Source organism: Tachypleus tridentatus, chromosome 4 (genome assembly GCF_004210375.1).
Source record: "Tachypleus tridentatus isolate NWPU-2018 chromosome 4, ASM421037v1, whole genome shotgun sequence".
In the NCBI taxonomy this organism is placed as follows: Eukaryota; Metazoa; Arthropoda; class Merostomata; order Xiphosura; family Limulidae; genus Tachypleus; species Tachypleus tridentatus.
The window spans coordinates 81,562,057-81,576,289 of NC_134828.1; the positions used below are offsets into that span (position 1 = coordinate 81,562,057).

The 14,233-nt window shown below is 32.1% G+C and overlaps 1 protein-coding gene across 1 annotated transcript in view; it reads left to right on the plus strand.

The window, feature by feature from the left end:
- The window catches only part of LOC143249545 (cell adhesion molecule Dscam1-like), a 117,796-nt gene extending 106,955 nt beyond the window's left edge, over positions 1–10,841 (plus strand). Inside the window, exons 23-25 of the mRNA XM_076499571.1 lie at positions 573–654; positions 6,177–6,287; positions 7,299–10,841. Coding sequence (XP_076355686.1) covers positions 573–654; positions 6,177–6,287; positions 7,299–7,354 — 249 coding nt within the window. The 3' untranslated portion in view covers positions 7,355–10,841. The remainder of the gene's footprint in view (positions 1–572; positions 655–6,176; positions 6,288–7,298) is intronic.
- The last annotated feature ends 3,392 nt before the right edge of the window (positions 10,842–14,233 follow it).

Below are 14,233 nucleotides of genomic sequence, written 5' to 3' on the forward strand. Positions count from 1 at the left end.
TAAATACATGTATGATATAGTATGTAACTACATGCTCAAAATATCCATAAATACGATCAACAGTAATAAATATATAAACAGTTCCTAGGAGATCAAACTAAGACATTGTTGGTCCACAAAAAACCTGTCAGCCAGCTTTATTGTTGCTAATTGTTCATGTCCTTCAACACTTAAGTAATTTTAAGAATCGAGTGTAATTTTATAACATTAATCACGAGACCAACATACAAAAATTGATTAGGTTTATGTTTCAGGAAATGGTAAGTGAATTTAATTCACTTTGTTTTGTGTGTGTGTTTAAAATGGTAAGTATAAAAGTTTAAAAAATAAAATGTTTTTATCACTTGCTGATTCATCTGTAATATGATGTGTTAGAAGCTTGGCTTATGCGTCTATTAATACTTCGATAACGTAACATTTTAATTTTGATTAGGCTAAGACATTAATCGAAAACGTAGAAATTCAACAAGAAATTGTTCACATATATAAAAATATGTCCGTGTACGATAGAATAATTAGGAAGATTACGACCTTAAGAAGAATCACTAGATGAAACACAATCTCTTCTCCAGCCTCAAGAGGAGCCATTGTATGCTACAGTAAAAAGAACGCCTCGACCACCGAGATCTGATGCACACATCTACCAGTCCCCCGGTGAGTGGCTTATCACAAAAGTTTTGTAATTTCAATATTGACTATTAAAGACACCAAAACACCATCTGGAGAGACTATCCTATAATTAAAGATCTTATTAAACCTTAAACGGCGACCATCATAAATTGATGCTGCTACCTACAACATTCCTGTGGTTTAAGGGTTAAGGGAACCGTAATAATAGAGCTGAATCAGAATACTGGTGAATTTTTGTGAAAGGTTTAGCACTTGGAAAACATTGGCTTTACGTAAATATATCTTCTGTAAATTAACAACAAATACCCTATTCGATGATGTATTTGAAAGCATCTTCATTTCAAAACACTTTAAATATTTCTTCACTCTTTTATAGGTTGATTGGTTGATTATTTGAAATTAAACACAAAGATACACAATGGGCTATTTATGTCTTGTCCACCAGGGGTATTGAAGCCCAATTTCTAACAGTGTGAGTCCGTACACACACCGCTGTGCCCTGGGGGGCTTTTCTAAACGGCTATGGTACCATCTTTTATAGCGTTGTCAAAAGTGCAGCTTTGGAGAGTAATGGAAAGGAATAAACGGTGTTGATCTTAGAAAGCAAGAGTAATGGAACACAGTGCAATGGAACATTACTGCCTTTGTAATCATATCAAGGAAGATTGTGGTCTGATGTTTTTAAGTTTCTAAGTTTTATTTCTGAAAACACAATACAATTTTCAATAGTCTGTTATATCTGGTTTCTTTAATGAACTTTTTTCCAGTTTAGTTTATCCCTATTCAAAGCTTTGTAGTTTGCTGTTTGCTTAAAATTATAGTTTTCATTACTGACATGAGAAGTTTTATGTATATTCAGCCTTTTACTATTTTGATTGAGTTAAATGACAAAAATAAATTGTTCAGTGTTACAGTTTGTCACAATTCTTTTCAATATTTGTTTTTATTTTATCTTTATATATATGTTTGTACACTTTAAGTATTGTTTATCGTAACTTTAAACCTATGTTTTTGCACAAGTTTTACACATCAGACCTTATTCTGATTTATTGTTTAACCCTCTATTGTACGCATTATTGGAATACAATGGGATAAATGTTTTTTTTTGAAATTTTTATATATTTTTTTAAATAAGTCTATATTGCACAACAAATGTTTTTGTATAATATATTTTGGAAAGTTGTTAACCGGTACGTTACTTAGAAATAACATTATTCAATTAAGGAACCAACAAAAATTACTCCATGGTATATTTAAACTGTTACCTGGAAGTAAGAACATTTAACTACAAAAATTAACCATTTGTAGGTGCATAAAGACTATTTGTTGCCAGTATGTTACAATATGCAATAGAGAGTGCAAAGAATTTATGAAAGAGATATAAAGTTTTTATTGCCACGACCAGCATTTACAAACATGATGAAATCGTTTATTTTCATCCTATAAAAAAGTTCGATGTAACTCATTGATGACGACTTTTTTTCCTTCCTTTTTTTGTCTATATGAAGAGCATTTTTGTATTTTTGCATTATTTTCTTGGTATAAGTCGCGAACATGGTAGATGCCTGTTTAGTTGTTTTTTTAAAAAATGTTGCTAACCTTAAGTTGATAATTCTATAGGAAGAAAACTATTCAGCATCAATGGAAGACGCCCGAAAAAAGACCTGAAAATTGAATTACTGCTTGCTGCTTATAAAGTTAATTAAGTCCCTTTTCTAACATAAGTTATATCTAGAAATCCAAGTGTGTTTTTAGTGCTGTTTTTAAAACTAATCTAAAAGCCTAATAAGAAAATAATACTGTAACTTCTTCCTTATAAAACCTTTGATGATTTGCAACAAGATTTTTGCAAAATCATCACAGCTTTTGCTTGCGCCAATCAACGTACTTGAGACATGCGCATTTATTCAAACTCTACCATGGCTAAAGAGAACAGCAAATGAAGAGAGACTACTTTCAGTTTACCAGATTTGTTTCTGACAAATATGTGGCATATTGCCAGTTTTCACAAGTTACAGCTGGTCTATACAGGCCTGCATAAATCCAGAACCATTCCACACTTCCTCTATATCGTCCATAAATCATCATAAATTTGTAACACCCACTGCGAACTACTGATCAGACCTACCCCAGATTCATTACGACATTTTACAGTATCACTGAAAGCTCCTGAACTGTTTAACCAGCATTATTTTAGTAATATTTTCATAAATCATCCAAATTCGTTAGTTTGGAGTTGTAGCCACTGATGAGCGAAAATTCTTTAATACAATAACTGCTTTAATTGTTACTTTTAAACGTAACCGTGAAATGAATGTTCTTTACTTCCACATAGCAACTACACGTATCATGCTCTTTAATACGTTATTTGTTGTCACCGAGTAGATTTCCATATTCCCACACGAGTTTCTAGCCATCTAGTAATAAACCCTACACATATCTATCATTTAAACTCAGACAAGTAAATTCATAAAGAGCATTAGACGATTCTGTGCAGAAATATTGTCTTTAAATATACAAAACAAATTCAGGTTTAAAAATAATTCTCAGTTATAACTCAGGATAGAATTTAAGAAAGAGATTACGTAATTAATTGGTTTTCGTTTTTTCTACTAAAAAAAACCAGGTTTTCCAGTGAAGGGAAGCAACATTGACATCGATATTTCTGGCACATTTATAACTCAAATTCTGTTTGAATGTGTATGTTTTCTTATTTAAGTTTTTCTGTGATTGTAATGTAAGTTATGGTACATAACGTGGGTTATAATTTTCTTGTAATGGAATTTCAGTGTTATCGCAACTAAGAAAGGTTTGGTATAAAAATCTAAAGGTTCTTCCCGAGATTTTGTAAGTTTATAGTTCCTATTAGGCAGTGTGATTATACTAAACAATTTCATTTTCAACAGTGTAGAAACCATTTGTTAAAATTTAAAATTAAGTAGAATAATAAGGCTTTGTAAATCCCTTTAAAAATCCTGATTGATTTTGACACAGAAGGTCTGTAACTCTGGTTATTTTTTGTTTATATAATTGGGCGTGTACATAAAATAACAGACATTTATTTAAATGAAGACAAAAACAAATAAATTAATTAACCCAGTTGATAAATCAACAATGATATAACAGTCTCACTAATTATCGAGATGAATGAAGTCGTACAATTTGTATAATTATACATCAGATGCAAAATAAAAAGGTTTTTCACGGAACTATAAACTTGCCGTACAATATGCAAAGCCTTCGATGGTATGAATTATTTTTTGAATTAAATAGTCTTATAAGTTTATAGGCCATAAATGACTTATAATTATGAATATTCTAATATTAATAAAGTGGTGGCCCGCCATGGCCAAGCGTGTTAAGGCGTGCGACTCGTAATCTGAGGGTCGCGGGTTCGCATCCCCATTGCGCCAAACATGCTCGCCCTTTCAGCCGTGGGGGCGTTATAATGTTACGGTCAATCCCATTATTCGTTGGTAAAAGAGTAGCCCAAGAGTTGGCGGTGGGTGGTGATGACTAGCTGCTTTCCCTCTAGTCTTACACTGCTAAACTAGGGACAGCTAGCACAGATAGCCCTCGAGTAGCTTTGTGCGAAATTTAAAACAAACCCTTTCACTGGAAAATATGGATTTTTCGTAAGAAAGTGATCATACGAACGTTTCCGTAGAGTACACACACACAAATGGATCTGATAGTTTATGAATTTACTTATCATATTGTCCCTTGGTACGACAGCGGCATGGACGTCCGTAGGGAGGGGATAGAGAAGGTATTTGTCCCTGTTAAATATCATACAGAAAAAAAGGTAAAAAACTACTGTCAATGTTTTAAGATCTTCCCATAATTGCATTGCTGTTTCTAGTCACTGAAGATACCTACATTATAAACATGATCAGACTCTACTCATTTCTACCTGACTGTTAGAAGCCACAGTGGATTCAGGATATGCATTTGAGATAGTTTAAGTAGGGCCTATCTGTTCTACCCAAAATTATCAAGATGTAAATATTCAATGGAGATTGGTGGGCAGTTACTGTCACCAACGAATAGTGCAGAATCTGTACTATATAATAGAAAGAAAATATAATAACGTCCAAAACACTGAGGATATTTTATACTCATATTCCATCAACTTTCTAAATGTAATAGTTGAGTCAGCTCAGAAGCCAGCTAACCTGATGTCATAGCTATGGGGAAATCAACCCACAATAATGAAAGCCTATTTCTCATAAGATAATTTTATGCTTTCTAATGACGTACAGGATCTAAATATTTTACAGAAAAATGATTTGTGTGCTAGTTTGGACATTGAAACTTTACCTACGAACATTCCTTTTAATTCCAACCCATAATTATAAAATCCTCTTTCAGGGAACAATAATAGAAAAACTGAAGATGAAAATATGAAATATGTTCGAACTCGTAGAACTTGGCTTTATGTGTAGATATATTCTTTATATTTATTATAAAAGTGATATTTAAACATTATTTTGACTAATAATGAGAACAAATACTAGTTGGCAAGGTCACTAAGTATTTTTTTCGCATTAGACTGAGGTTAAATCGCCATCATGCTGCACAATTATCCGATAGCCTACTAAAGCCATGGTCAAATGGTTAAGGCGGTCGACTCATAATCCGAGGGTCGCGGGTTCAATTCTCTATCTCACCAAACATGCTCGCCCTTTCAGCCGTGGGGGCGTTATAATGCTACAGTCAATCCCACTGTTCATTGGTAAAAGAGTAGCTCAAGAGTTGGCGGTAAGTGGTGATGACTAGCTGCCGTTCCTCTAGTCTTACCCTGCTAAATTAGGGACGGCTAGCGCAGATAGCCGTAGAGTAGTTTTGCGCGAAATTCAAAACAAACAAACAAACAAACTTAGCACCCTTAACAATAACTCAGAACTGATATTCGCCGTCTTCTCTGTCACTATTCATAGTTGTTATTGTATCATAAATTACCTACTTAGTACCCTTGATAATTACCTGGAGCTGCTATTCACCGTCTTTTCTCTCATCACTCATAGTTATTATTATATAATAAATTATCTACTTAGTACCCTTGATAATTACCTGGAGCTGCTGTTCACCGTCTTCTCTCTCATTAACTCATAGTTATTATTATATAGTAAATTATCTTCTTAGTACCCTTAATAATTACCTATAACCAGTACCGGATCAAGAGGATCGTAGGACCAACCAACCGCACATTGTAAATCATAAGTTAGATAAATTGTTCCCCGCTGGTACAGTGGTAAGCCTACGGATTTACAACGGTGGACTCCGCAGATAGCTCGATGTGGCTTTGCTGTAAGAAAACACACACAGATAAATTAGATAAATAAATTATAAATTCTGCTTTAACATTTCGTAGGATCTATTGTGTCTAATAAAACAATCCGGCCTTGCCTAGACCTGCTCTTTACCGTTTTCTCTGTCACTATTCATAGTTGTATTATATTTGTCCATTGAGTAACCTCCATTACCAATCATCGAGAACTGCTGTTCATCGTTTATCTACCAATATATATTTTTATTCTGTTCAGTGCCTTCATTATCAGACATGGATCAGCTGAGTCCATCTCCTTCACCGACAACAAGTAAGCGATCTGGTATGATGGTTAAATTATGTGATACTCCTCAAACAAAATATTCGGGTAAGTTCACGAACATATTCTAATATTTTACACAAGTCTAAATAAAGAAAACTTTATTCCTATCTTTTCCACTATTTTCTTGTTTTTTGGATCTAATTTCACTGTCTTACCTAAAGTTTTGCATTATACCCGTTATTATTACGTTTCGAGTAATATCTTTTTATATATATATATATACTAACTTTCTGTTTTATCTTCTATTGCCTAAAATGCTACCATTCATGTTCATATTTCAACATTTTAGGCGTTTTTCTTCACAGTAATATAATATTTCACATTTATGACTATTTACCAAATCTATGTTTTTAATCTGCCTGTTATAGAGTCACGTATTTTGTCACCTAAATGTTTTGTATGCAATGTTTAACTAATTACCTTATCTGTAATATCATGCTTTAAGCCTTTTTTTAAACACTCCAACACTTTGACTATTTATCTTCTCTGATCCTACTTATCTAGGCTGTATGTTGTTGTTAGTTACCTGATATTTAACCAAATATTTCGTTTTTTAATCTGCTTGAATCTGCAATTTTCTGGTGTTTGATTTGATATGTTTGTTTATCAGTTCTCTAAGGCAACATTTTACGTTTATACCTGTCAGTTATCCAAACTTTTTGATTAGATATTGCTTGACAACCTAACATTTAGTTCGACGAACATTTTAATCTAACATTTGTATTATTTATTTGTTGTTACATTTTTTGACTACTTATCCAGCTTACGTAGTATAAAACATCAACTATATTTTGTTCTTTTTATCAAATATTATCAGACTTAAATAACATTAAACAGTGAATACGTCTTATTCTTTTATCAAATATTATCAGACTTAAATAACATAAAACAGTGAACACGTCTTATTCTCTTATCAAATCTCACAACCAGAAAACTTGTGTAATATCAAGTATGGGTTTTTTTCCTCGCACGTTCACTACTTATCAAGTTTATACTTTGTCCTATGTAAAGCGTTTGTATCTTTCATTGAAGTTTTTGTTTGGTTGGCTATTTTAGAAAACAAAAGAAGAATCTCTCTAACCAATACCTGTAGTCTCACCGAGACTCACTGAAAGTAACCTTTCTCATGCAGTGAAGAAATCTTCTCAAAAATCTAAATTTCAGCTTTAAAGATTTTCTGTACAAGATTTTTATTCGGTTACTAAGACGAAAATCAATGAAAAATTCATGAAAACTGCAGTAAAACTTAACTTGTTCATCTCTGTGCAACTAATTATGCTTATAAAGTTATATTTATATCTCTTCCAATCTGTTGTAAAAAGTGACTAAACTATTTACTGTATTTTGTATAACTAGTTTCTTTCGTGCGAACGTTTTGCCTTATTACAATATTGTTGTATTGTTTCATGACACGTTAAATATTCTTAGAAATTTAAACATATTCGACAATATTATTGGATTATTTTATCAGAGTGATTTTTCTGTATGGAATATGAACGTATATTTTTATTGTGTTGTTTCACAACAGTTTGCATAACGTTTGAAAATATTTTTGTTATACGCTTGGGTAATAATATTGTTGCATTCCTTCATTACAAATTGTGCCCTTCAAACAATATTCTTATACCTGTGTGGCAGTATCTAGTAGATTATTTCATTACAGAGGGGAGGACATGACACCATCTGTGTCGTAGTGAGATCAAAGTAAAAAAAACATAAAATTTCTGTAAATCAACTCGTCACACAAAGGATTAGAAAATTAGTATGAAAAAAACTTAAACTGTAAGCCTGTCTGAACGTAATTTTGTGTTTTGATCTGTACCATTACAAACAATTAGCAAACGATAAAACAAAGAATAAATGTACGTGTAAAAAAAGACTTATAAATACGTTAATTTTTTTCAAAGACTTTAAAAGCCAAAATGTAATCCAAATACCTCAAATTTGTTTAGATACTTGAGAAAAGATACTGATTGATAAAGATCAAATTGTGTAACATGTCAACAAATCGATTTTTCAAATAAAGAAAAAAAGTTGCAAAATAACTAATAAAAACACTAAAAGTCTATGAAAAGCTATTTTAGAAACAAATCAACAACTTCGTTAATAATAATCATACATGAACTATGCCAACACTCGAACTGACGTAGGAGAAATTGCTTCAAAGATACTTTACATGAAGTACGTCAATATTGAAGTTGGCTCGGGAAATGTTACTTCAAATATCACAACGTGGACATTTTAGACGTTTACCCTTCAGTGGCACAGTGGTATCTCTGCGGATTTACTGCGCTAAAAACCGGGTTTCGATATCCGTAGTGGGCAGAGCACAGATAGCCCGTTATGTAGCTTTGTGCCTAATTCAAAACAAAGGATGGACGTTGTTCTTAGTGAGACTAGTACAGGACAACCTCTACGTAAATAATATCATTTATGTTAATAAAAAAGAGTTACTTAAAAAAAAACACCAATTCTCTGCTTCAATATTAAATTAGCTCAAGACAAAATATTGAGCAAACTTCTATAAGAGATTACAGAAGATAAATTTGAATAAGCGGCTTTCAATAATTAGATCGGTATTAGTAAACCTATATGAAGAACATCACTTAAACTTCTTAAAATCTGAGACGTTTGATAGTAGAACTTCTTCAGTACTGAAGGTTCTGAATGGATCTTGACCTAACGTCGAAGCTTAACTTCTTCAATATTGAGATTACCAAAGGCAACATAAAGCCATTATTCGACATACCTAATACTCATATAACTAACGTCATTACTCGACTATTCCAATATTGATATTACCAGATGTAAAACAACATAAAACAACTACTTGTCTTCAACATTGAGATAAGTGACAGCGTATCAGCTCCACAAACTTTCTTGATGTGAAATTCCAAATAAACTGCGTAAAAAAACGAACGTCTTTCGATAACGAGGTTATTAAATTATTAGTAACAACTTCGTATCAAGCATAAGCTAGCTGTATAAATCAAAACTAGAATAATTTAAAAATTAATTAATTATCCTGTATAACAAAGTGATTGACTGTATTTAATACAACTCTGATAAATCCATACCTCTAATAATTGAAACGTTTAAGGATAAAAACAAGTACTTTCGCTGATAACAATATTTTCTACCTAAATCCAAATAACAGTTTAGTACGTTCAGGTATTGCACAACAATATTCACAAGTATAATAATGCTTCAATAAGTTGATCAACATTTCTGTGATTAATAATATTTGATAAAACCAGCTAAAGAAAAATAGTATATATTATTACTTATAGAACATACACAAATAGACGTCGTGTGTGAGTTATACCAGTATGCAGGATAACAATAAGCAAAATACTTGTATACATGTTGCAACAAGTGCACATCCAACATCACAAACTATCGAGTGGTACAAAAATGGTCCAAATTAAAAAAGTACACTACCCAAATATTCTGAGTCATATCGATGTTATGTCACGTATTCTTAAATAAGTCGTAAGAAAATAACAATATATACTTATTCAATCACAAGGTTAGTGAAAGAAAAGAATTACGTAATAAAATAACCCACTAGACTCCTTAACAGTGAGATTATTAAAGATAGTGGTCCATAAGAAGACAGCCCGTTGCGCCCTATCAATTGCAGGGTTAGTGAAGGTAAAAAAATATGTATGAAAATAACTCGTTGAACTCCTTAACTCTTGAGATTAGTAATGTTAATTAATACGTACGAAGCCGACCACAATAAATGTTTTAAGTATACGATTTGAAATAGCAAAGTTAAATGAGAATGCAAAGCTTAAACTCTATTAATATGAAATTAGAAAGGTAAATCTACATAAAATTCAGCCTTGTGCATATCTTCGTTACTGATAAATCCTTGATACTACGAAAAATTTATTAATATTTGCTAACATTTTATCTTCACAATATAATGTACAAATTTTTCCCTAGATACTTAAAAGATAAACTTGCGTAAAATAAATTATTTGTTTTAAAAATACTTGTTTTAGTGTCAGTAGTTCTTGAAGTCACCACAGTGTTGTTTTGGAACTGTTTTCTAAATAATTGTCTCTAACAAGACAGCCAATCAGGATCAAACATGATTCCAGATGGTTTGGTGACTTTATTAGTCGCTATGACATAATGTTTACTCCAGAACTAAATTATCTATATACATATATATAGCTGTATGTAAAAATAACAATGTTTAACGAACTTCAGAACATTTCGTAATGTACAAACGTGCTTGTTGAATCTTGTAAATTTTTATTTCTGTTATCGCTTTATAAAGAAACTCAGGCAGTTAGTTTAGTTTCACAGTAACTCTCAGTCTCTGATGGATTATTTTGTATTTTCTGCACTTTATACTGTTACTACTTCTTTCTTTTGTATAAAAATGGAAAATTGTATAAAATAACTTGATTCGATGGCGATATGTTTTTTGGTATATACTGAAACTTGATGTCTCCTAAGGAGCCTCATAGTTGTTAATTAGTTGCAATATTGTAAATTTTATTTCTTTGAGAAAAAATGATGCTTTACAAATATTAAAAATTTTATCGAATGTATTTTGTTTTTGTATTTTTCTGGACTTGCACATTGTAAAACATACGTAAAAATAAACTAACTTGATCTCTGATAAGTTTCTCGGAAAACAATAAACAGTTTTTGAACAGAATATCAGAAACTTAAACTCAACACATTTTGAGATTTTCAATCATGAAAACGTGTTTGAAAACATGTGAACTTTTAGAAGACAGTGTTCAATAATAACATGAGTTTGTAGTGCTTTTAATGAAAAACAAAACTACGAACATTTATTTTCAACTAAAATTATTAAATAAGTTTAACAAACTCTGAAGTACAATCAAACGTTTTAAATAATTCAGCACAGAGTATTTAATTTTCCACGATTGCAATGCAGTTGTTGAGCAAAAATGTTGTGTGGTGTTCTTTTATTGCCTTTCGAGAATTTTAGAGCAAACACTTAAAAAATATATTTTACCTTTAGGTGTAAAAAATAAGCACAATTTGGGCATCAAAAGTTAGCAAAGCACTGGAATCCAGTAGGACAAATATAAGGGATAGAATTCACTTACGGCTTGAGTTCTGTAACAGACAAATTAAGAGTAATATGAAAAACAAAACATCTATAGTCTAAGTTATTTTATCACTAAAACAATAGTCGATAATTTGTTAATTGTACTTAAATTATTCTAAAAGGCTTTCTATAAAAGTATAGTTCCCACATGTCGCAATTTTTAGTCTTATTTTTATTTCCCATTCAGAAACAGTAAAATCAATAATTTGCCTCAGTTTCTCTGTATTTGAGAATATGAGTCTAATATGTACGGTTTGTCGTTATTCATCGCTCTGTTAAAGTGGCCCAGCATGACTAGGTGGTCAAGGCGCTCGACTCGTAATCCGAGGGTCGCGGGTTCGAATCCCGTTGCACCAAACATGCTCGCCCTTTCAGCGCAGCGGCGTTATAACGTGACGGTCAATTCCACCATTCGTTGATAAAATAGTAGCCCAAGAGTTGGCGGTGAGTGGTAACAACTAGCTGCCTTCCCTCTAGTCTTGCACTGCTAAATTAGGGACGGCTAGCGCAGATAGTCCTCGTGTAGCTTTGCGCAAAATTCAAAAACAAACAAAGAACCTTTTAAATTTTACTTAGAAAATTGACTGATAAAAGACAGCTGCGGGAAATGAAATTTGAAAACCTTTCCTCCAGCGGGAAGAAATCGCGAAAAAGCAACACTTTCCTTTCGAGTTGGTTCAAGACAACGTAGGCACGTCATTTCATTTTATTTATTACCATCTGGAGTACCCGTTCCCTGAACGAAAGTTATGTAAATTCATGGTTAATGAAAAGTTATCTTAGGTAAAGGTGCTTCTCTTACATATAGTTAGAAAATATGCCCGTAGAAACTGCAAAACACAAGATGTGAAATTACACGTTTTTTTTGCATCTCCGCATGATTCCAACAAATCTTCATGCCAAATTTGGTAAATATCCGTCAATAGAAAGCAAAGTAGTGGTGAAAAGTGCAAAACACCCTTAAAAACCGCAAAACACAAAATGAAAACTGATAATTTATATGTATCTCCCCAAGAATTCAGTGAACCTCTCTATCAAATGTGGTGAAGGTCCATTCATAGGTGATGATGTAGTGATAAAAAAAAACGCCCGTAATAACTGCAAAATGCAAAACTGAAAATTTGTATGGACCTAATGGACCTCAATACCAATTTTAGTAAAGGTACATTCACACCCTGCACAGTGGTTGCATCGACAGACAACAGATAGTACTGGTATATATAAATGGGATTTTATTTTGCTTTTAACAAATTTTGCTTGCCTATGGTTTTAGAATGCGGTGCAATACACAACAGTGTATATAGGAAATGGTATAAAAGATGTTGTAAATTAACCTGTTTCAGAGCTGTTTCTTTTCATTCAGTTGAGAAAAAATGTCCCAATTTTCCACTTCTCTCACACCACAGTTTATATCGTTTATATCGTATTTATATCGTATTAGTGCTTCTTGAAATATATATATATATGGGGGAAGGATATATATTCTAACAGTATGAACTTCAAAACTCAAAGTAGAAAGTTCGGGTCTTTAACATGTTTACTACTTTAATAACTAGATACCAAATTACTATTGTTTAAAAATCTAAATAAGCTAATATACGATGTATGTTGGTAATTTAGTGTTTTATTTCCTTCGAACAACGTTTTTGGCTCATTTTTACTTTGTGTAAAAATAAAGTCATTTTACACGTCTTTCTCTATTTATAACACTGTTCCAAACAGGGGTTGCAAACATTTATACCCTGTAATCATTTTGGTAATTACCCAATTTTATAGTTCAATCATGTATCAACGGGCTTTGTTGTTATTAAACACATAACACAAAAATGTGTTATGCTTGCTGTGGCCGGCAATCACAGGTATCGATAGTCGAGCTTTATCACTATAAGCCCTAAGACCTCTACTGAACCAGTAGGTGACCCTCTAGCTTTTAAAACCTATCCTGATAAGTAAGTAACCTTTAGATTATTTTATTACATTAACTGTAATTTCAAATGTTAGTAACGAACGGTTTCAGAAATTAAAAAAAAAAAAGAGTGAGAGTAACCTCCGACCCTCTTGTTTAACTTTAGGAAATTATTAGTACACAGAATTTGTGTAAAGAGAAAAAAATTGTTTTCTGCTTATGAAAGTCTGATAATTTACCTTTTTTTAAATGTTTCTTGTTAAAACTCTTATACACGTTTCTAAAAATTCAATATTCCTGCAACAACTATTTCGATGGAATTTCTTACATTGACATTCGCTTCTGAGACATGTTTTAATCAATTTCAACTTTAAAAGATTTTTTTTCCAATACAAACAAGGATATATTTTTTAAATAAAGTACAATATTCCAAAAATGTCAAATATGGAGAAATTGTAACTTGTTCATTGAGTTTGTATTTTCATCTGCTGTAACGTCACATTGACACGTGATTTATCTTCCAGTTTTATTAAAGTACAATCCTCAACAACGTGAAAAAAATGCTTCGAATCCTCATTCTTTAATAATCATTGATTCATCCTGTGATTCGTACTAGTGTGATATGTATGACATGAGTCTACCTGCTTTCATTTTAAAAAATAGGAATAAAAACTCACTTAGACCGTTTCTGTGTAGTTTCTCATAAACAATTGGTCCAGAAAACCATTGGAGATAACTTGTTATAGTTGTCTTTAAATATTTGTTCTCTATAGCATAATATATTCTGTGTAAAAAAACTCAACGATTGCAGCGTCCTCTGTTGGCTGAGAGGACAATTTCTTTATGTAACAAACAACGCTATCACATAACATAGAAATCAAAATTTCTTGTATTAGTACGTATCCTTAGAAGTACTACTTGGTTAGCATATTACTATCCTGCTCGATTCAACAGAAACCTGCCCTGAGAGAAAGAAGGTTTTCG